This window comes from Rhinolophus ferrumequinum, chromosome 12, assembly GCF_004115265.2.
Source record: "Rhinolophus ferrumequinum isolate MPI-CBG mRhiFer1 chromosome 12, mRhiFer1_v1.p, whole genome shotgun sequence".
Lineage (NCBI taxonomy): Eukaryota > Metazoa > Chordata > Mammalia > Chiroptera > Rhinolophidae > Rhinolophus > Rhinolophus ferrumequinum.
Genome location: NC_046295.1, coordinates 78,623,858 through 78,646,007, shown reverse-complemented (window position 1 = coordinate 78,646,007; position 22,150 = coordinate 78,623,858). Strand labels below are relative to the sequence as shown.

Sequence of the window (22,150 nt, the reverse complement as noted above, 5' to 3'; positions counted from 1 at the left end):
GCCTTACCTGAGGTGGGGGCCCACGCCCTGGCCCAGTGGGCCACCATCCTTCAGCCAGGCCACCTCGGGTGGTGGCTGCCCATCGGCCTCGCAGTCCAGTCGCACCTCCTGCCCCTCCAGGACACTGTGCTCCTGCGTGGCACCCAAGCTCCGGATCCTGGGGGCCACTGTGGCAGGGGCTGTGGTGAGGCCCAGGGCAGTGACAGGGGCTGGCGTGGGGGGTACACAGGGGAGGGTGCAGGGCACAGACATACCCAGAACAGACACCATGAAGTCCTTTCGGGCCTCGGCCTGGGCGTTCTCAGCCACGCAAGTATAAGTGCCAGCCTGGGCTGGCTGCAAGCGACTTAGCTGGAGGCGACCCCCCCGGGAGACCACGCCATGGGTCACACTGCTCTCTGTGGGATGGATGGGCGTGCCAGGACATCACCGGTACAGACCCACTGCCCAAGGGGCCCCCACTGGGCCGAGACACAAAAGTCCTGGGACTCCCTGAGGAGGTCCTTCCCCCACACAAAGCTGGAAAGACCCCAGGAACCTTGAATCATGCACCCCCTTCTGATGCTCGTAGGGAAACTGAGGCCCAGGCAGAGGCAGGGCCTCTTCCCATCTACATCACGAGCTTCCTCAGCCTGGTCTTTTCTGTTCCTTACAACCCTTCTCTATTTCCTTCCACTGGGACATTTCTTTCCAAGGGACCCCACTCCCTTTAGTATCTAGGACTTGGTCCTCTTTCTGTCACCTCTCAGGCTGACCTCACCCCCCTCCACCCCGACCCCCTCCCACAGATCAAGGTGAACCAGCCACTTACTGACCCTGAGGCAGGTCAGCCAGGGGCGCGCCCGGGCCCTACTCAGGCTGCAGGCCCACCCCCAGCCTATAATACCTCCCCCTTCATTCTCTGCAGCTGCACTGCTGCTCCGAAGCCTTCTCTACCTGTAGCAGCCCAGGCTGCTCTGCCCTCACCCGGATGCTCCTCCATCCATCCAGCCCTTCAACACAAAATTGAGTAACTACCACACATCTTCCCATGAGCTCGGAAATGAAAGATGAGTGAAAACACAGAGCCTGTCCTCAAGGAGTTCCCCACTCATTAGAGACTGAAACAGGCACGATCCTGTGAGACGAGCCCCGGAAAGCCCCTGACGGAGCCAGCGGTGATGGGGCGAGACTTCTGGAGGAGGTAAGTCTCACCTGAGACTCACAGGTGAGTACGAATCAGCCAGGTGAAAGTGGAGGTGGTCAGGGGAGTCCGGGCCGGGTGTTTCAAGGAGGAAACAGTGTGTGCCAAGAGCTGGAGGCTGGAGAGAACCCGGCCCAGGGCAACTCCACTCCCAGGTGTAAACCAGAAAGAAAGGAAAGCAGACGCCCGCATGGACCTTGTACACAGATGTTCACAGCACATTGCTCATCAAAGCCAAAGGTAGATACAGCCCAGAGGCCCATCAACTGACGAGGGGATAAAGAAAATGTGATATAGCCACAAAATGGAATATTGGGCCATAAAAAAGACTGGAAAGAAAGAATTTAACTTAAAAAAGGAATGAAGCACTGACACACGCTACAACGTGGATGGACCTTGAAAACATGATGTTAAGTGGAAGGAGCCAGTCACAAAAGGCCACGGAGTGTGTGACTCCATTTATATGAAATGTGCAGAAGCAGCAAATCCGTAGAGGCCAAAAGTAGGCCAGTGGCTGCCTAGGGCTGAGGTGCGGGGTGGAGGTTTGGGGGAAAATGGAGAGTAAAGGCTAATGGGCATGGGGTTTCTTTTTGGGTGATAAAGACGTTCTAGAATTGATTGTGGGGATGGTCTGCGACTATACTAAAAATAACTGAATTATACTAAAAATAACTGAATTATACGATTTAAATGAATTATATTCTCAATAAAGCCGTTATTGACGGGGGCAGGGGCGGGGGTGCAGACACATGTGTGAGGAGCCAGGGACAGCTGGGTCTGACTGGAGCACGCGTGGAGAGGGCAGGGAGAGGTGGGCTGGCCCCTGGGCCTCAGGCTGTGGTTCTGAGGACAACAGCCACAAAAGGATTCTCAACACACAAATGACGCACTCAGAGCTGCACTTTGAGGTCCCTTCCGCCCTGTGTGGGGCCTGCACTGGAGGCATGGAACGGGCCCAGGGGACCGGTGTGGGGGCTGCTGCCCTCATCCAGGGGCTGACAGTGGTGGCTGGCACGGGAAAGGTTGTGGGTGGAGAGCAGTGGGCTGGCACCAGAGGCGTTCAGCAGCTGATGAGACCAGAGATCTGCTGACCAACCGTCAGGAAGAGAGAGGGGTAAGGGCGAAGGCCTGAATAGGGGACCAAGGGCCCGACCGGCACGGAGCTGAGTGACTAGAGAAGGCGCAGCTTTGGGGGACAATGCCAGGCCCAGAGGTGGGCTGCTTGGGCTCTCAGCACCCAGGCTGCATTTCTGACCTGAGGGAGCTAAGGGTACAAACGCAGGGAACCTTTGGGCCCATGGAAGTGCTTCCCGATGCTGGGATTTCAAGGGCCAATAATGTTGAAAGACAAATAGGGGGTGGGACCAACATGGCCCTGCCAGCCTTTGATTTTGCCAAGTAAGAACAGTCAACAACCAACAACTCCCATTGTCATTCCATTAAATAAAGGAATATTTAGCACTGAAAAAATAAGAAGGACCCGATGCACTCACCAACGGGCATTCTGTCCTTCAGCCAAGTGACAGTGGGTGCAGGGACCCCGGTCACATCACAGGTCAGGACCAGGGGGCTCCCAGCGACCTGGCTCACTGTCTCCGTCTTGGGGTTCTCAAATGTTGGGGGCACTGCAGGAGAGAAGCCAGATTCCCAGAACCTTAAGACTCTGCTCCCACTTCCTTCCTCTCAGGCAGATCAGGGATGTTCGAGAAAACCCTTGCCTATGGCTAAGAGTTGACATTTTATGCTTTGCCATTGATGAAGATATGTATTGCTTTATTTACAAATAGAACCAGCAGCTGGCTGTTTCAAAACATCTACAAAGCAGAGTCAAGGAGAGGTCCACTTAGCCCAAAGAAGGTAAATGCATGGCTCAGGCACCAGCAGTTCTCAGCCTATGCCAGGACAGACATCACTAATCAATCCCAACACTCTCTCTGCCCCACCAGGATGAAGTCATGCACCCCAGGCAATGGTATTCAATATGGCCCAGGGTTGGATCCTTCCACTGTTCGCCTGGTGGGGAGGCTACTGCATTGCCATTTGTGGCCAACAGCTGGTATCCCTCCAACCTATCCCCCCCACCCAATCTTGCACAGCAATTTTAGTTGTGCACCCAATCACGCATGTAGAAATTACATTTCCCAGTTTCCCTTGCAGCCTGCTGTGGTCAATTGCCCAAGTTCTCACTAAATGGGATACAAGCAAATAGGGGCAATACAACTTCCGCATCACTCATTTAAAATAAAAATGCTTGCCTTCTACTTCCGCTCTTTTCTGCTTTCTGTGGGCTGGGACAGGATGCATCGTGTCCCTGCTTCAACCACGTGAGCAGGGACAACACTCTAGGGGATGGGAGATCAGCAAGATGGAAGGATCCCGGGTCCCTGAATGTCCACATGGAGCCGAGCTATCTGTCAGCCTAGACACTCACCTCTGGGTCTATGGATGAGAGACATAAACTTCTCTCTCCTTTAATTCACTATGTTTTGGGGCCTCTTTGTTACACAGCTAAGTCTGTGCCCTAAATGACACAACATCTGACCCCAAGAAAATCCAGCCAAGGCTTCATCCTTTGGTTGCCTAGGCAGCTCCAACAGGTTCCCCCCAACCCCCAGCTGGAGCCACACCCAATCAAATGCCATCTATGCTCCATCCTTGGGCTGATGGGACTGGCTCCTCAGGACTCACGACCAAGGTGACGTGGCCCTAGGCTGCCCAAGTGCCTGATCTCTCTGGGCTCCCATCCTAGTGCTCACATGCCAGGCCCTTTGCCCAACCCTTCAGGGACACAGTTATGACAGTGCATTGATGGAGGGCTTCCTGTGTGCCTAGCAGGCAGGTACTGCTTCCAGCATCTTTTACAGAAGATAAACCTGTGGCTCAAAGGAACAAAGTCATTCTGAGCCCCACACAGCGAGTCCTGTTCAAATCCTGGTCTTTTTCATTCCAGATCTTGTGCGACCCCGCCTCTTTCCAGCCACTGCCCTTCCCATCCCTGGCAGCCTTGGGTGCTGCTAGATGTCCCATGACAATGCTCGCAGGCTGGTCCCCGGCTTACCCTGGATAAGGAGGACGAATGTCCGCATGGCTTCCCCGGCCGCATTGTTGACTTTACAGCTGTATAGACCTTTATCTGACACCTGGGAAAGAAAACACATGGTGACAGTGTACATGTGGCTGGGGTACCTAGGGCTCCCCCAAAACATCCAGGTCCCAGAAACTTCCAGAGCAGGACTCCCCAAATATGCTAGTCCTGCTGGGAACCAAGGGGAGACCTGACCGTCTGGCCTTTCCCAAGAGCCTGAAGAAGCAGGAGGGCTTCTTGAAAAGTGAGTGCACAGGCCCCAGGCCCCCACCCTCCCCTGGGCTGCATGGCAGCTGAGCCTGGAGGGGAGGCCCCCTCGCTGTTGGGATGGAGCTGAGCCAGGAGGGACGGGCCGAGGATACGTTTCCAGAGGAGCAGCAAATATCCAACAGATACTTGCAAGTGTCTAACCCAGACCAGGGAGGGAGGGCAGAACTGACTCCCATGCAGTCACCACTAGAAGGGCCTAGAATAAGCTTCTAGATCCTGGGGAAACTGAGGCAGGTGGCAGAGAAAGGACCTGCTCAAGGTCTTTCCATGAGTCCGTATGGAGCCACATCTGGAGCCCTGTGCTCTTCCTGTTCTCTCGCCCCAGAGGTTTGGGGTCTCCCAGGCTGAGAAGGCAGCAGCCCCTACACCTTGCCATACAGCCACCCACCTCCCCCAAGTTCACCAGGGCCAGGAGGTGACATTTCCATGGCCTCACAGGGCTCCCCATGCTGCTGGATCACTCACCTGGGTGTCCAGGATCTCCAGCCTCTGCCCACCCTGAAAAGCCTGGGTCCGCTGTGCCAGGACCAGAGGTTGCCCATCCTTGTACCAGGTCACAGCCGGCTCGGGGAGCGAGTCTGTCTCACAGCTAAGGACGGCCTTGTCCCCTGCTCTCACCAGGAACGGAGCCTGGGGGCCACTGGAAGCCTGCCTGAAAGTGGGGGGAACTGGGGCAAGGGACAAGCAGAGTGAGGTGCTATAGCCTTTCCCATGTCCTCCCCAGCCCCAGTCACAGGTAAACAGCCTCCAGAGGCCCACAGGGGTCCCACAGTGCACCCCCACCTGGAAGATGGCACAGACCCAGGGGGTTAGAGGAAGAGAATCCAGGCCAGCTTGCCAAGGACCTGCTGGGTGACCTGGGAAAAGCCTCCCGCCCTCTCTGGGCCTCTCCCTCCTCGATGAGGGAGGTGCTCTGACCCTCCTGGGCTATTTTCTATACAGGGCAGGTCCCACAGGCTTAGAACCCTCCATGGGGCCTGCACAGCCCCTTGTCCTCCTAGTAAACCAACTTAGAAGCACCCTCCCCCCTCAGCTGTGAACCCACAGGATCTGGCACAGGATCCATCACACAATATATGAACACGCACAAACGAATAAACCAGCCCCAGGGCTAGAAAGAATCTTCCAGTGAGTCCTGGCTCATGACATCTTAGACCAGCTCTTTCTCAAGAGGATTCTGAAGACCAAGGACCCCAAAACAGGCTCCATGCAGAGAACCATGTGAGCAGTCAGGCTTGGGAAGGGGCCTTCCCTTCTTCAGCTTCAGAGCTCGCTACCCACCAGGCACTGAGCTAAGTGCTCCTATACCATCATTTAATCCTTATACCAACTGTCACCCACAGATGAGAGACCTGAGGCTCAGAGAGGGGGAGTGACTTGCTAAAGGTCACAGAGCAAGGAAGTGCACAGCTGAGTTTCACACCCAAGTGCGTCCAACTCTATAGACCATGACGTAGGCCACCACACTGCCTGGACACCGTCGCTGCGGGAGGGCGTGGGGCATCCAGGCTCCCCCGGGACCTCCCTTGGCTGTGCTGCCTGAGGGCTGTGGGACTGAAGGGCTGAATGAAGGAGCAGGGGGCAGTGGAGGGGCGGGGTACAGACAGGACGTACCCAGCACGCTAAGCTGTACCAGCTTCTGGTCTCGGCCGGCAGCATTGAGGGCCTCACACATGTAGATCCCAGAGTCCGATGGCTGTGCCCGCGCCAGCTGCAGTGTGTGGGTGCCTGCCGTAGGGGGTGGGGAGCCAGCCCCTCGCACCAGCAAACGCGCCAGCCCCCAGGTCCACACCCTCCCAGACTCACGCCCGCTCCCCGGCTTGGGGAAGCAACTCTGGCTCCCCACAGAGCTGGGTCCCAAGCTTCAGTTTACCCACCAGGCAGGAAGAAGACCTCTTCTCCTAGGGCGAGGGCGTGGCTGTCCTTGTACCATGTGACCTCGGGGCTCGGATGAGCATGGACATCACACGGGAGGGAGATGCTGCTGTTGAGGTTGGCTGTGACCTGTTCTGAGTTCAGGCCTGCGATTCGTGGTGGCACTGTCCCCATGGCCACCAGGATAAAGAAAGACCTTTGAGAATGCGTCCTGGCAGAGGAGCAGAGAGCTACAGAGTGAAGCACAAGGCCTTTGCGACCTCCTGGCTCTTCACAGACGCAGCTGCAAACAGCTCTGTGCAGCAGCCCCTATTTGTCATAACTATGTCACAGATGAGAAGGCAGGGGCTTGGAGATCAGAGAGGTAGAACCACTTCTCCAAGGCCACTCAGCTGCTCAGTGGCAGAGCCAAAGTATCAATTCATGTTCGAGTCTTAGACCTTCATTCCTGAGGCCACAGCTGCCCCACATCTGGAGGCAGAGCTCACGGCCACTGAGGTGCATGTGTCACAAGAGAGCAGAGATGGAGAAGGCCGCTTTTGGGGCGGTGAGACCTCCCCCCCCCACTGAGTGTCCCCTCTGAGTTTGTTTCCACAGCTGTAAGATCGGGCTAACCTCCTACCTCTGCTGGAAGGAGTCAGCCCCATGCCAGGTATACAGTAAGCGCTTTATAATGGTGCTGTATGGCCTCAGAAGAGCCGCTCCCTGACTGCCCCCTAGTGGGGTTAACCCTTAGTGATCAGAGTTCCCCAAAAGCTCTCTGTCCAGCCCAGGATCCCAGAACTCGAGCGAGGTGCAGCCCTGGGGCCTCGGTGGGGGTACGAGTGGAAGCACCGAGGTGGTGCCTGTCTGGGAGGGACCAGGTGCTGTGTCTGCCTGACCGGTTAACCCCTGGGGGCTGCCTGCTTGGCCCAGCTCACCTTGCACCCTGAGGGTGAAGAGCTTCTCCGCGGAGCCTGCCGGGTTCTCGGCCACACACATGTAGCTGGCAGTGTCGGCTGCCTCTGCCGTGGAAACCTGTGGGTGTAGGGAGGTGGTGCCTGGGCCACGTCACAGGCCTGACGGCTCTGGGCCCCCTCCACAGGAACTGCTGGGAAGGCTCCCTCCCACCACACCAGGCACCCCCTCAGAAGGCCACCTTTGTCTACAGAGAGCAGAGCTTAGGGGCTCCACTGATGAGTACGCACACCCCACATCCATCTAGGCCTTTCTGTGACACTTGGGGGTGTGAGGTTGATGCTGAGTGATTCCCTGTAGCAAACTAGATGGCGACAACGTGTCCCCCAGGCCCGCGGAGGGCTGCGCTGTGCTGTGTTGGGCTCCAGGGGTCCCGTGCAGCTTGTTTGGACACCGGGTGGCCGAGGGTGCTGCCCAAGGGCCTAGGTGCTGGGCAAGGCTGTGTCAGACGTCACTCCCACAGGACGCTGCCTGTGTGGCATTGGGCGGTAGGTGTGGCCTGCAGGCACGTCCTTTTCAGGCATCACCAGAATTTCTAGGTGTTTCTGTGAAGCCCTGTGCCTGCCAGCGAGGCATACTATGGTAGGCTGAATTACATCCCAGGGCCTCCACAGAGGCAAAGAACCTCGTGTGGCACAGATAATGGCAGCTCCTTGGTTCCCAGACAAGCAGTACTCAGCTGCTGCCTTTCGCCTGCACCTCAGAATGCCCTCACCTGCAAGACCTGCCCGTCCTCCAGGACCTGTAGCTGTGGGCTCGGGGAGACAGGGAGCCCGTTCTGGAGCCACGAGATGGTGGGCACGGGGTTGCCCAGGGCTGGACACTGTAGGCTGACAGTGCTGCTGGCATTGACGGTCACCTCTTCTACCAGCTCCTCCGTGTCACCCAGGATCACAGGTGGGGCTGGGGTCGGGGAGAGGAGAGTAAGGACCAGGCAGCCTCGCTGAGAAAGGTCGCTGGGGAAGGGCGTGGCCATGGAGGCGAGAGTAGCACTTGGTGCCAGGCGCTGGCTAGGGCTCCTTGTGCCCTACTCACCACCCCCTCCCAGGCTCTGATGCAGCTAAGGATTCTGGGGCACAGAGAGGGCTGTGAACTGCTCAAGGTCACACAGCTAGGAAGCAGCTGACTTGGGATTTGACCCCATTCCTGTCTGGTTTCAGAGCTCAAGCTCGTAACCCCTACGTTATCAACGTCCAAGTACAGCCGGACTGAAAATGCTCTCCACCGTGACCCCTTTCAGGAGAGGCTCTCATGGCGCCTGCAGACCCGAGCCCCCTGTCCCCAGGTCGGCCACTCACTCAGCACCACCAGCTCATAGTGCAGCCAATCCTCTCCCACCTCATTGGAGGCCTTGCACGAGTACCTCCCGGCGTCTTCCGCACGTACCAGGGGGATCTGCAGGACCCGGCCTCCTGTGGGGACAGGGGCACTGCGGCCTGAGCAAGGGCCAGGAGAGGACCTGGGACATAGCACTGCCCCCCACCTGTGAAATGGAGAGAATCAGCCTGCTCTGCCCAGGTCACGGGGCGAGGGGGTCAAATAAAGCACAGGAAGGCTGCTGTGTGCCAGGCCTGGCTGAGCATTTCCTGCTCTCTGACTGTGTGCTGTAAACACTCCCACGTTACAGATGGAAAAACTGAGGCTTCCCAAGCGTATCCAGCAGTGCTGAGCCCAGCTCCCTGATGAGGGCAGAGGGAAGGCCAGAGAGCTGGGCAGGGGCTCTTAGGAGGCAAAGAGACAGCTCCGGGCTGTGGTGGTTGGGGGTGGGGGGTGTCACCTGGGACCCTCTGTGATCCAGAGTCAGCCAGGGCCAGACCCTCGTATTTCTAGGGGTGGGAGTTGGTCTCAAGCAGGGGCCAGATTAGAGTTGTGGTGTGCTCACATTCTGGGGTGGGAGATTGTTGGCCCAGGCTGTGGTGGGCTTGTGACCAGGGTTAGAACCAGGGGACAGTGGTCGGGATTAAGGAGGGAGTGGCTGCGGCTGAGGGTCACTTGATGGGTGAGCTTAATCTATGCGCTCAGGATTAGGAGTCCGTGGCCAGGGTCAGAGGTCCACGGTGGGGTTGGGGGTTAATGGCTAGGCCTGGGGTCAGTGGCTGTGGCCAGGGTTCAGTTGATGGCTGGGATTAACCTGCGGTCAGCGTTTGAACCAGGGGTCAGCACGTGACTGAGATCACCGTGTACCCGGGATGTGGGGCAATGTCCACATCAGAGGGCAGTGTAAGGCGGCAGTCCAGGGCCTCCTGACAGGAGCAAACAGCCTTTAGTCAACGTTGCTTCTCTCAGATCTCCGAGAGGCCGCCTTCTTTTGCAAGCTCCAAAGTACAAACCTGGGATGCCCCTGCTCCTTCACAGGCCTGTACAACCCACCTTCGCTCCTCTCCTCCAACCCTACCCTGACGGCCCCACCATTGGCCCAAGCCTGGCAGGACACGGGGGAGTCCTGCGCCGTGAGACCACCGAATCCCCTGCGACAGGGCTCCGTGCCTGGAATTCTTCCCAGTCTGGTCCACCCAGGGGGCGGAACCAGCACCCAGGGAAGCCAGATATTGCTAAGCCCTACGCCAGAGCCTTTTAATTCAAAATTGTCCACAAAAATCTATTCTAAAAAGGATGGTTATAAAAAGCGAAAATACTTAAAGAAACAAATATTTAAAGCAGTTTAAAAAAAAGTCACATGAGCCATGAGCTTGGACCCCAGTGTGGTCCTGGGCCAAGTGAGAGGTTCTTTCACATTAGGGTCAGATGCAAATAAAGGGGAATGGCTCCCCCTTTGGAGAAAGGCGGTAGCTTTGGCCAGTTGTTTCAGGACATTACAGATCCTGAAGCCCACAGGTGGGCACAGCCCAGGTAAGAACTTCTCCTCTAAAACCAGAGAACTCTAGCCCCGGTTTACAAAAAGCAGCTTAGGTCCAACGTGGTCACGGGCCCTGCCCAAGGTCCCACAACACGCAGCACACAGGAGAGCTCAGAAAACTTGTAGGAAGGCGGCTGTGGGACCGGCTCTGAGGTGAGTATGCCCCTGGTCCCTGCCTGCAAATGCCCCCCCTTCTCTGAGCAGCCCTGGCCTACCTTGCAGAACAGACACCCCTTCCATGGCGGAGAGGGGCTGGTCCTCCCTGTACCAGGTGAACTCCGGGGGTGGCACGGCGTTTGTGTCACAGTGCAGATATGCGGAGTTGTTTTCCACAACCTCCCGGTATTCCGTCACCCTACCCTGGACCTCCTCCTCCTGGGACAGGAACTCGGAGGTTGCACTGGCATCACCCACCTTCTGGAACATGGGGGGCACTGGGGGGGTACAAAGTCATTAGGACACACAGCTGAGGGATGGGGAAGCACCTCTGCTCGAAGAGCCACCCTCAGCCACCCCTCAGGACTAGAAATCCCACCGTGCGAGCCAATTCCTTAGGTCAAGGTGTTTTTAAAATTCACTCATTCCTTCAACCAGTGTTTACGGAGCAATTACTGTGCTTAGAACCAGGATGAGGTCTCTGCCCTCGACTCAAGTCTAATGGGCTCAAAAGACTTCTCGTGACATGGTGTTATATTTTTCAGGGCAGGAAGGCAGATGCTAAGCTTTAGCTGGTTTGTTTACTGGAGCACAGAGGCACAAAATCATCAGCTTTTAGAACTGGAGGGGCCCCTCAAGGCCGCCAGACTTGATCACCCCCATTTTACAAAGGCAAAACCAAGGCCTAGGGGGCAAGGATGTCCCCAGGTCACGAAGTCAGTTAATGAAAGAGCCCAGGCCAGGGAGGGGCCTGGGGGCCAGACCTGCCAGACGGTGGTGAGAAGAGGTACAGGCAGCCCGGAACAGAATCGTCCTGCCAGGCTACTCCAGAAGCACGGACATGCCCCACCACCGCCGTGCCACCCCCAGTCCGCACCCTCCCCCCCCCTCCGGGGCCCTGTTGGCCCCCACACACCCTGGATGAGCACGTTGAAGTCCTGGTCGTCCTCTCCAACCACATTGGTGGCCACGCACAGGTATCGCCCCGAATCGGAGAGCTGCGTGGGCTGGATCTGAAGCAGCCGCCCTTCACCCAGGATGTAGAGCCGCTCATTGGGGGTCACAGGCTGGGGGCGGGAAAGTGGGGAGACAGGGATCACAATGAGGGGGACGAAGCACCCAGACCAGTGTACTTAGATTTTAATAAAGTTCTAAAAAGACAACAACATGGCAGGGCACCCTGATAACTTAGTAAAACCAAGTCCATTCAACTTAAAAATTGGAAGAGAATTGAACGGGTGGATACAGGGTTCACTGTTGATGACATTTGCTCCCCATTCCCTAAAAGAGTAGGATTTCTGGTTAAAATGTAAAGGGTGAGACAGGGCCCAGGCCAGCTCTGGGGCCAGGTGCTTTGACTGTCTTTTCTGGAAGATTCCAAGCAGAACCGGGGACCCAGAGGTCGCCCAGGGGGTCCTGCACTCACCCGTCCGTCCTTGTACCAGCTGATGGTGGGCGGGGGTGTGGCCCAGCACTCGCATTCCAGGCTCAAGGTACTGTTGACCTTGGTCTTCACTTCCTTCACACCAACTTCCCCCGCGGGGTCGTCCTTGGAGATGGAAGGGGGGACTGAAAACCACAAGGGGGTCTGAGGAGCAGGTCTGGGGAGGGGGTGCTGAGACCCTGCGCTCTCCCGGTCCCATGGCAGTCCCAGGAATGGGGTGCCGGCTCTGGAGGGTAGAGACCTGGAGACCAATCTACTCCTGGGGCTGTTCCTTTTAGGGCGAGAGCGTTTGTCCGTGATGGTTACGGGACAGCACAGATCTGAGGCAGGGGAATTCCTGGGGTGACCTCTGGGGCCCTTTGGGGGGTCCCAGGTCTTAAGTTGTGGAGCCTCTGGTTGCACCACAGAACAAGTGGCAGAAGGAAGCCAGGATGGGTGTGGGCCTGGGCATCCACGTGGCCCAAGTCCTAACTCACCGGCCCCTCCTCCTGGTGTCCTTGGCCCTAAAATGGGGACTGACCCAGCCGGCCCAGCTGCCTGCTGACTGTCAAAGGAGACGAGTCCCATGAAGGCGCCCGGGGTGCCCAGTGTGGCCCAGGTGCCAGGGCTCCAGAGGTCCTGCTGCCCACCCGGCCAGTGCCCCACAGGTCTCGACTCACTAAGGACTTCCACGTGGTAGTTCTTCATGGCCTCCCCGAGCTCATTGGTGACCACGCAAGTGTACTGGCCCGCGTCTTCCTTTTGGGCATTCAGGATCTGCAGCCCGTGGGTGCCTGCTTGAGGGGCAGGGCCAGGGTCACCGCCAGGCATGAGCTCAGGCTCACCAGTCCCTTCCTCTGACCCAGTCCATAACGTGTCACCTCTTCCCTCCCTCCTCCCCCCAGAGGGCATCACCTGGGAGCAGCTGGATGTTGTTCGAGGCCTCAAATGGGGTCCCATCCTTCATCCAGGTGATGGTGGGGGAGGGGAAGGCCAGTGCCTCACAGATCAGAGAAATGGGGTTGTTGACGGTGACGGTCACCTCCTCATCTGCAGTGCCGTTGGTCACCCCCAGGATGGTGGGAACCACTGTGGTGGGAGGTAGGGAGCGTACTTGTGAACAGAGATCCCCAACCCCGGCCTGAGGATCCAGGAAAGTCTGAGACCCTGATGTTTAGCTGTGGTGCTTTGGCTATTTGCATTACACAGACGGGAAACAGGCTCAGAGGAGCCCAGGCACAGTGCAGTCAGATGTGAATTCAGGCCTGGGTAACCCAGCGCCCCGACTCTCCACCACTAAGCAATACCATAGGGGGAAGCGGACAATTTCTGCCTCAATTTCCCCAATAGCCTCTTTTTTTTTTTTTTTTTTAATTTTATTGGGGAATGTTAGGGAACAGTGTGGTTCTCCAGGGCCCATCAGCTTCAAGTCGTTGTCCTTCAATCTAGTTGTGGAGGGCGCAGCTCAGCTCCAAGTCCAGTCGCCGTTTTCAATCATTAGTTGCAGGGGGCGCAGCCCACCATCCCATGTGGGAACTGAACCAGCAACCTTGTTGTTAAGAGCTCGTGCCCTAACCAACGGAGCCATCTGGCCACCCTCCCCAATAGCCTCTTAACATCTAGATTATCTACTAATGTAACCAGAGCCTTCTCAATTGTTTGTGTTTCCAATTTGTACCGCTCCCTGTGCAGAGGGCAGAATGGGCGGTGGAGTTTTGTTTCCTGCTGAGAATAACTGTTTTCATTGGCCTAAAATGTCCTCTTTCAGCCCCTTCAGGCGACTCTCACTTTTACCATCAGCACTTTTAGAAACAGATTTTACTAAACCAGTCTGTCCCTCTCATTTGCTAGATCTCTGTTTCTGCAGCCTAACACCACAGCTGGTGCCACATCGCCCTCGGGAGAGGGGCAGCCTGGAAGGCACGTCATCACCTCTCTAAGCGTCAGAGCTTCATCAGTGACATGGGGACAAGCACATTATCCATCTCCTAGAGTTGTGAAGAGTCCAACCAATCAGGCCGTTCCAAATGCCTGGCTTATGATAAATGTTCAACCAATATGGCCGCTCTTATCATTTTTGTTGTTGTTGTTGAACTTGGAGAAGTGGAAGGAAATACAGTAGAGGGCTTTGTCGGAAGCTGTATGTCAGGAGCTGGTCACCTTGGGTCTTTCTCCTGCCAGCGTCCAGTGTAGACAGAGATGCCCAGCACTTACCCAGGACGCTCAGCTGGAAGTGTTTGGTCTTCTCCCCCACAGTGTTGGCTGCAATGCAGGAGTAGTGGCCGGCACTGGACAGGTTGGCCTGGAGGACCTGCAGGAGGGCTCCATCTGGAGAAATGTGGTAGGCCCCTCCCCCAGCCAGAGGCCGGCCATCTTTGAACCACGTGACCTTGGGCTGTGGGTGGCCTGTAAGCAAAGGAAGCAGGCAGGTGAGAGTTCAGCAGGATTTGACCAGGTGGGCCTAGAGGTTGGAGGCTGCTCCAGGAAGGGGCTGGGGACATGGATTCTCCGTCTCAGTCCAGAGGCCCATACACCAGGGCAAGACACAGAAGCAACCCCAAGCCTGTCCTGGGCCCTTTCCTAAGTGGTTTGATTGCCTTTTCCTTACCGAGGAGTGGGCAGAGATGGCTTGGTACAGACAGGCAAGAAGAAAAGCAAATTATTCTTTCTATCCATCCATCCACCTACCCATCCGTCCGTCCGTCCGTCCATCCATCCATCCACCCACCCACTCATCCATCCAACCCAGCCCATGTGCATTCATGGGATCCTACTGTGCCAGGCACTGGGGGAACCATAGTGACAAAGTAGCCCTTGGGTCCTCAAGGAGCTCAGAGCCCAGCTAGGGTACACAGATGTCACAAGGCGACTATGGTCCAGTGGGCTCAGTGCTGGCGTGGGGAAGCACTGGGGCCTGCGGGAGACCAGTGAAGGGCGCCAACCAGGCCCGAGGAGTCAGCCAAGGGCTCCTTGTGGAGAGTCCTGGGGGCTGAGATTTGGAGTCACGTGAGGAGTGGGGAAGAGTGCTTGGGGCAGGGCCCAGCGAGTGCGAAGACGAGCAGGAGTGTGGTGCCATGTTAAGATGTAGAGAGACGCTCTGTGGGCAGCAGCGGGGCTGGGAGTCGGCAGGCCGGATCCCCAGCCTCCCTCCTTTGAGCTGCCTTCTCAGCCTTCTCCCAGCCCCGCCGTGTGTGTCCTTTACCTGTGGCATTGCATGTCAAGTTGGCTGTCTGTCCCTCGGGGACCTTAAATGCCTCCTCCAGGTCCTCGTTCTCGATACTGGGAGGAACTGGGAGAAGCAGGAAGACAGACGGTTACTGAATGAGGTTGGCCCACTTTGGCTGAACAACGACTGAGCAGGAAACCAAGAGCCCACAGCACCTTCAGTTTCCTGTGCCTTGTTTTCCCCATCCCCTCATGCTTGCTTCCACAGGGCAGTGAGCTTAATAAACATTTGCTGCTGGCTGAGGGAAGCACCAGTGCTATTGGGTGGTGTTGAAAATATTTGCCCCCTTCCACTTTGGGTTAGTCCCTGCTATTTCTGGAAAGGTCCATGGCAGCCTCAGAGCAGAGATTGCTGATGTGGCAAAGAAAACAAGCCTGGGCCTCTCCCTCCTTCCTGGGCTGGGCCCCCTGCCACCGCCCCAGCCCTTAGCCCCGGGCCTCACCCCCGGAAGCTTCCAGGCGGGAGGAAAAGGATTTGTGGGCTGCCCATGAGAATCTGGGGCTGTGACATACCCAGGACCTCCACACTGAAGTTCCTCCGCGCCACCCCAGCCTCGCTGCTTGCCACGCACGAGTAGAGGCCTCTGTCTCGCTCCTGTGTCCGGGTCACCTTCAGCATCCAGCCACCTGGGGTAGGAGGGGAGTGGGCTCCAAGCACAGCTGGGGGGAGCCTTCTGTCCCAAACTGAGCCCAGGCTGCGCACGAGGAGTTATAATTAAATGTGTACGTGTCGGTCTGTCCCAGTATTCCATTTCTTAGATGGGAAAACTGAGGCCCAGGAGGGTAAATGGATGGAACCCCCTGGACATTAGGGTAAGCTTGAGACGCTGTTCTGATAGGAAGGATCTGTCACCTGGCTGGGACTAAAAGGACAGCAATGGGCTATGCAGTTCTGGCCCAGGTCAGACCACCCGGTACTACTCTGATGGACCCTGTAAAAGTCCACTTCCTCCCAAGGACCTCTCAGAGGCAAGCCAGCTCCTCTCAGATGAACCCAAGGATCTTCGAAGACCGGCTCAGAGAAGGCACATACACAGGACACAAGTCACTACTGCTGTTCCTGCACCCAGGGCAGACATCGCTAATTGAGCGCCATTCTTCTTTCTGCTGGGCCCACATGCAGTCCCTGAGTCCACATCATCACAAGGCACCTGGAGCCCCTACCGAGTGCTCAGAAGTGATGCACAAGTGGAAGTTTATTTTCCATCCCAGCTTTGGAACAATTGAAACATCCGTGTGTGGAACAACTGATGGGTCACTGAGACTGAGCTTCAAGGCGCCTTGAAGTCCTTGCAAGATTTGGATGGGACACTGCCTCTTGGGCCTCAGTTTCCCCATTTGTATGCCAGCAAGAACCGTCACAAACCAACTTTGTGAGGAAGATAAATATCCAGAGGAGAAGGTGCTTATTAGATCAGTATTTCCAAAAGCTTGTTCCCATTCTGTGAGATGATGTATAAGTGCCATGAGAATTTCTGCTGCAGGACTTATCAGAACCTTGACCACGCAAATGGTCACTGTGACTCTTTAGGAGGAGAGCAGAGCAGGAAGCCTTTTCCAAACTTAATTAAATCCATTTTTTTTTCTGGAGCACATCACCTGACCAGTGTTTTGAGGTGTACTCTTGGGGAAACCAACAGCTGAAATGGTTATCCCAACCAGGCCTGGAAGCTTAGGGTCAGAGGTTATGGGCATGTGATGGACAGAGGCAGAGGCTGAGGGCCAGGCCTGATGACCAGATACTCCCCTGGCTGGCACCTTACCTGCTAAGAGGTAGGTATCCTCCCTGGAGCCAATAGGCTCCTCCCCTCGGAACCAGCGGACCTCTGGAGGAGGGATGCCTGTCGCTTCACAGAGCAGTGTCAAGGTGCTGTGTAAGGCAGCGGTGACGTTGGTCAGTGGGTTCAAGTCTCCCACAAGCTCTGGGGGCACTGAACACAGAGGAAAAGCCTCATTCAGGACGCAAGGGGCTGTATGCCCCTTTTTCAACCCCTCACCGACTGCCCTCCCCGAGGACCCCACTCCTGTCAGGAGAGTCTGAAGAGCAGAGCTGTTCCCACTGAAGGGAGTGAGTGGCGGCGGCCACAGGCTGGGCTTTGGCATCGGGCAGACACTTTGGGCCTCAGTTTCCCCAACCCTTCAGAGGGATGCCAGGATTCAACAAGCACGTGTGTAAAGCGCTTAGCATAGTGCCCGGTATGGAGCCGCTGTTGAACGAGCGAGAATGGAATTAGAGCAAAAGTGAACACAGATGTGTTCCCGAAACCCACACATCAGAGGTAAGTGGCTACTCTGCAGTTTCTAAAGGATCCAGTCACAAACGACGCCACACTCTATCAGGCAGGGGTGAGTAGAGTCCCAGCCACACTGGAGGCATGAGAGGGGCCTCCCTCCAGTGACCCCTGCCTACCTCTCCCACCTTGCCTCTTACCACTCCCTGCCTCCACCCTGCAGCACATAGTAGGAGCTCAATAAAAGATTGAAATCACGAGGCTGTGTCACCCCTCCAGGCCTCCGGGGAGTCTGTTCCTTCGGCCTGGCACACTCCTCCCCTCACCCCAGCACCTCGTTAACCCCTGCTCAGCTTTTACATTTCAGCTAAAAGGTCACCTCCTACAGGGGACTGCCCTGCCCTGACTTCCCACGACAGTGTTCGGGGTCGTCCTGGTCTCTTGGGCCCTGGAACTGCCCCATGATGTATGACTCATGCAGGAGAGACACTAATCCCAGAGGCTGGAACAGAGGAGGGAACAGAAAACAATGGAGAGCGGGAGGAACAGAGGGAGGGCAGCAGGGCTGTGTGAAGCCAGTCCTGATTTGAGAGCAGCGTTGGACGCTTCCCCAAACAGCAGCCCTCACCAGAGACCTGACTCCTGGAAGAACAAGGTGTGACACCAGGAGCACAGCCCAAGGCTGTGCCTGGAGATTGATCTGGCCTTGCCTTCTCCAACCCGGCCGCCCTCCCTGCTCTCCTCCAGCAGGCCTCCGGTCCTCACCCAACACGGAGAGCGCAAACCTCCTCTCGGCCCTCCCGGCCACATTCTCAGCCACACAGCTGTAGCGTCCGGCGTGGGCAGCCTGTGCCTGTTCCACGTACAGGCTTTGATTCTGGTTCAATAGCCGCAGGCCAGGCTCGGCTCCCACTGGCTGGCCGTCCCGCTCCCACGTCACCCTGGGTGGGGGTTTCCCTGTGACGTTGCATTCCAGAGTGGCCTCCCTGTCCTGGACCACGGAGACCTGTATGTGGGGCTCCTGGGGGCCAGTGATCTGAGGGGGAACTGGGGTGGAGGGAAAGCATGTTAAGGAAAGCTGCTGCAGCTGCAGGGCACCAAGCACTTATGCCAAGCTCCAGGCTGGCTCCCACTTGTTCCCCTCGGCAAGGTGACCTCACCTCTCTGGGCCTCCATTTTCCATCCCTATAATGGGGTCATAACAGTACCCCCACGGCCCCCTCTCCCCCACCCTGGGAATCCCGTGGTGGGGGACTGCTATTTGGAGAACAAGCTCATGGTACAGTCCTTAAGATTTGTGAGGGGTTTTCTTCCTCAGAAGCCAGAGGTTTCCTGGAGCTTAGACAGCCACTGGGACTGGCTGGGGTGGGGGGTTCTTCTCACCCCAAATGCTTTTCTTGGTTTTATTTTCTAGAATGATTTTTATAAGGCTGGGATATTTCATCACTGCAGGAGACTTAGGTTTCCATTATATACAGGAGCTTCATAGAAAGTTTATATTTCTTTCAGTTTCCAACTGCTTCAAGATGTGTTTTTTTCCCTCTGGGCCATTGGGGGTTACTTGGGATCACATCACACACACACACACCCCCCCCCCCCCCACACACACACAGTCGTGCTTGGGTCAGGAGCCGCAGGAAGCTGACTGGGAGGGACAGTTAATAAAACGCTGGTAATCCAAGAGGCACCGTGGAAGTGTTCTCATATTCCTGTTTCTGTCTTGGCTCAGATTCTGGGGGGTGAGATCAGCCCTGCCAGGGTGCCTGGTTGCCCACCCTTCTGGCCCCTTCCGCCTGGCTCACGTCATCCCAGCCCTGCTCACCATGCACCTCCAGCTGCTGGTCCTGGCTGCTATTTCCTGCCACGTTGCTGCACTCACAGGTGTACGTTCCCTCCTGGGCTGGCTGGGCCTGTCCCAGGTACAGCATCCGCCCCACCGCCGACACCTGCTCGAGGCCAGCCCCCTCCCCGGGCACTGGCTGACCTGGAAGCAGCAAAAAAAAGCCCTTGGTTCCCTGTCTTTCCACTTGGAACATGTGTCCTCCCACCATCCTGGCCAGCTCCTACTCACCCTTCCACGGAGACATCACCTCTGCCAGGAAGCTTCCCTGAGCACCAGATCCGATCCTGGCACTCTTCTGAGCTCTTACCACCCTAAGCTTCTCCCCATCCACAGGTTTGCCTGCAGGTCTCCCATCTGAATCCCGCCCCACACTGGGCCCTCTGGGAGACCAGAGCTTGCCTCACTTTCCCCCTGGGATCCTTAGGAGGCTCAGGGCCTGACACATAGTAGGGCTCAATGAAGGCTACTGAACGACCCATCCATCTAGCTACAGTGGCCTGGGGAGGAAGACCAAGCAGTGGGTACCCCTAGCAGCAAGAAGACCCTGATGCAGGAGAAGGATTCTGTGAGCCTCAGGGCACGGGATTCAACACTAACCTGTCGTCCTGTACCTGTTTATAGAGGACCAGTCCTCTGGGGCAGTCATGCATCAACTAGTGTTCCAGCAAAGGGGAGCTCTGTGGCCACATGCTTCCTCCCTCTCACGTTCTCTTCTCTGCTCACGCTTTCTCCCTTGGTGGTCTCAGCCTGTCCTGCCCCGCCCACCAGACCTCTCCTCTGAGCTCCATCACCCACCTCTGACTGCCCACTAGGCATCTCAGGGGGTGTCTAACAGTCATCTTGAAATGAACATGCCCCAAACTCCGAGTCTGCCCTCCAGACCTGCCCCCTCCCCGACAGCCTCTCCATTTCGGTGATGGCAGTACCACTCGTCCGACTGTCAGGCCCAGACCCCACGTCAGCCCTGCTCCCTCTCCTTCCCAGTCCCCTCTCCACCCCTCAGGAAATCCGCCCAGCCCCACCGTCATTGCCCCACACCACGAGGCTGCTCCCTGCCCTCGCTGGGTGCCCCCACCCCAGAGATGGAGATGGTGGGCTTATGGCCCTTCTCTGCTCAGCTCCCAAGACTGCTGGGCGCCCCAGCTCCTTCCCAGCCCACAACCCTACCGTCCTTCCTCCAGGAGATCTTGGGGAAAGGGACACCCCGACATTCGCAGGACAGCCTGGTGGGCTGCCCCTGGGTCACAGTCAGGGGGCGGGGCTCCCGAGAGGGGAATCCTGGAGGGACTGAGTAAGAGAAGAGAGAGTGTGAAGTAAGTGGTGGGCTGGGAGCGGCAGGGACGGGTGGCGGAGACCCGTACCCTGGGATCCAATCAAGGCAGCACCCCGCCCCTGCCCGGGGCATGACAGCCTGGAGGGGCAGACGGAGGGACCCCAGCCCAGCCCAGGAGACCCTCACCCCAGACATTCAGGTTGTAGTGCTTCTCCGACTGGCCTGCCTGGTTCAGTGCCTCACAGGTATAGCGACCTGCATCCCGCACCTCAGCTCTGCTCACCTGACAGAGAGCAAGACAAGCCATCAGCAGGGGCAGCACAGAGATGTGGTTACCCCTGGACAGACTGTGTGACCGTGGGCATGTCACTTCACCTCGCTGTGTTCCAACCTCCCCACCTGGAACCTGGGGGCAATGGTAGCACCTCCCGGACTTCCTATGCCGTGAAGTCTCCAGAAGCCCATGTCTGTGGTGGCCTAACATGGGCCAGGGACATGGAATGGGCTCCCTAAATGGCAGCCCTGCCAACCTCACCCCGCTTCACATCCACAGCCCAGCTCTGTTCTAACAGAACAGCCCAGAAGACAAAGTGCAGAATGAAGAAGGGTGGGTGGAAGGGACCCTGTCTTCAGGGGTCAGCCCCTGACATGGTGGCTAACGGAGCAGGACTGCGGCTTTGAAGAATAAAGGGAAGAAGAGGCAGGCATTCGGGGTAGAGGAAACCAAGCGGAGGTGCTCAGAGTTGAGAATGATCTTATCACAAGGTGTAGAAGGGTGGGAGAAGGAGCAGGCTGGAGGGAAAGGTTCTCCCCAACAGCTGCAGAGGCACCTCACAGGCATTCTCTCCAAGAATTCTCCCAGCCACCCCAGAAGAAAGGTGCCAATGTGTTGACGGGGAGAGACCTGAGGCCAGTATGGTCAGGACATTGCCTAAGGTGGCACAGCCAGAGGAGGTGGTGCTAAAACTTAAATCCAGGCTTAACCCACAATCCCTGACCCTAGTCACCCGGCCTTCCTGGGCCAGATGCCCGATAAAGGGCCTTAAACGGCCAAGGGCAAGGAGGCTTCGGAACAAGGATGGAAAAGCACTTGTTCTGAGAAAGAGAACAGCTCAGCTTCATGGTGGGGAGGGACCCTGAGGGAGGCACTGAAGGCTCACTCCTGGGGCTACACCCTGCGTCCCCATTTCGCTGGAAGCAGCTCCGACTCTGAGCGGGTCAGGAGGACGTGCCCTGGCGTAGGGACTGGCGGGGCCTGCACTGAGCACCCTGATGCTGCCCTGCTGCCCGGGGCTCCGCTCCGCTCCGTAGAGGCCCTCAGAGGCTGCACACCTCCAGCAAGGACTTGTCTGCAGAGAGGTGGACTCCAGGCCGTGGCTCCAGGGGGCGGCCGTCCTTCCGCCAGCTCAACACAGGAGGGGGCACAGCTTGACTCTGGCACTCCAGGGCCACCGACGCGTTGGCCACCACGGACACGTTCAGCTCTTCTCCGAGGATGCTGGGAGGGACTGAGGAGGGGACAGGAGAGGCTGTCTCAGCAGGTGACGTGGGGCGGGGCCAGCCACACCCAGCAGCTGGAGCCAACCCAGGGGATGGCGAGGGATGGGGGCGGCGCCCTGAGCTGCAGCCCTCTATCCTCCCCTCAGCGACCTCTGAGATAATATACAATTATCTCAGCATCTATTAAAAATTACTAATATTTTAATTTTTTAAAAGGTTTTTAAAAAGCTGTTTCCCCCAGTCACTGTTTTCCCTGAGACAAAAATAACCCA

General features: G+C 57.0%; 1 protein-coding gene across 1 annotated transcript in view; it reads right to left on the bottom strand.

The window, feature by feature from the left end:
• The window catches only part of HMCN2 (hemicentin 2), a 138,053-nt gene that overhangs the window by 36,631 nt on the left and 79,272 nt on the right, over positions 1-22,150 (bottom strand). The window contains exons 41-64 of the mRNA XM_033123909.1: positions 21,711-21,886; positions 20,565-20,661; positions 20,273-20,392; positions 19,085-19,246; positions 18,028-18,309; positions 16,795-16,962; positions 15,545-15,658; positions 15,009-15,095; positions 14,021-14,212; positions 12,722-12,895; positions 12,487-12,600; positions 11,810-11,952; positions 11,300-11,450; positions 10,443-10,661; positions 8,669-8,782; positions 8,086-8,273; positions 7,334-7,430; positions 6,416-6,577; positions 6,153-6,266; positions 5,004-5,206; positions 4,242-4,323; positions 2,677-2,808; positions 255-398; positions 8-167 (exon numbers count right to left, since the gene is read on the bottom strand). Of these exons, the coding sequence (XP_032979800.1) occupies positions 8-167; positions 255-398; positions 2,677-2,808; positions 4,242-4,323; positions 5,004-5,206; positions 6,153-6,266; positions 6,416-6,577; positions 7,334-7,430; positions 8,086-8,273; positions 8,669-8,782; positions 10,443-10,661; positions 11,300-11,450; positions 11,810-11,952; positions 12,487-12,600; positions 12,722-12,895; positions 14,021-14,212; positions 15,009-15,095; positions 15,545-15,658; positions 16,795-16,962; positions 18,028-18,309; positions 19,085-19,246; positions 20,273-20,392; positions 20,565-20,661; positions 21,711-21,886 (3,595 nt within the window). The remainder of the gene's footprint in view (positions 1-7; positions 168-254; positions 399-2,676; positions 2,809-4,241; positions 4,324-5,003; positions 5,207-6,152; positions 6,267-6,415; positions 6,578-7,333; positions 7,431-8,085; positions 8,274-8,668; positions 8,783-10,442; positions 10,662-11,299; positions 11,451-11,809; positions 11,953-12,486; positions 12,601-12,721; positions 12,896-14,020; positions 14,213-15,008; positions 15,096-15,544; positions 15,659-16,794; positions 16,963-18,027; positions 18,310-19,084; positions 19,247-20,272; positions 20,393-20,564; positions 20,662-21,710; positions 21,887-22,150) is intronic.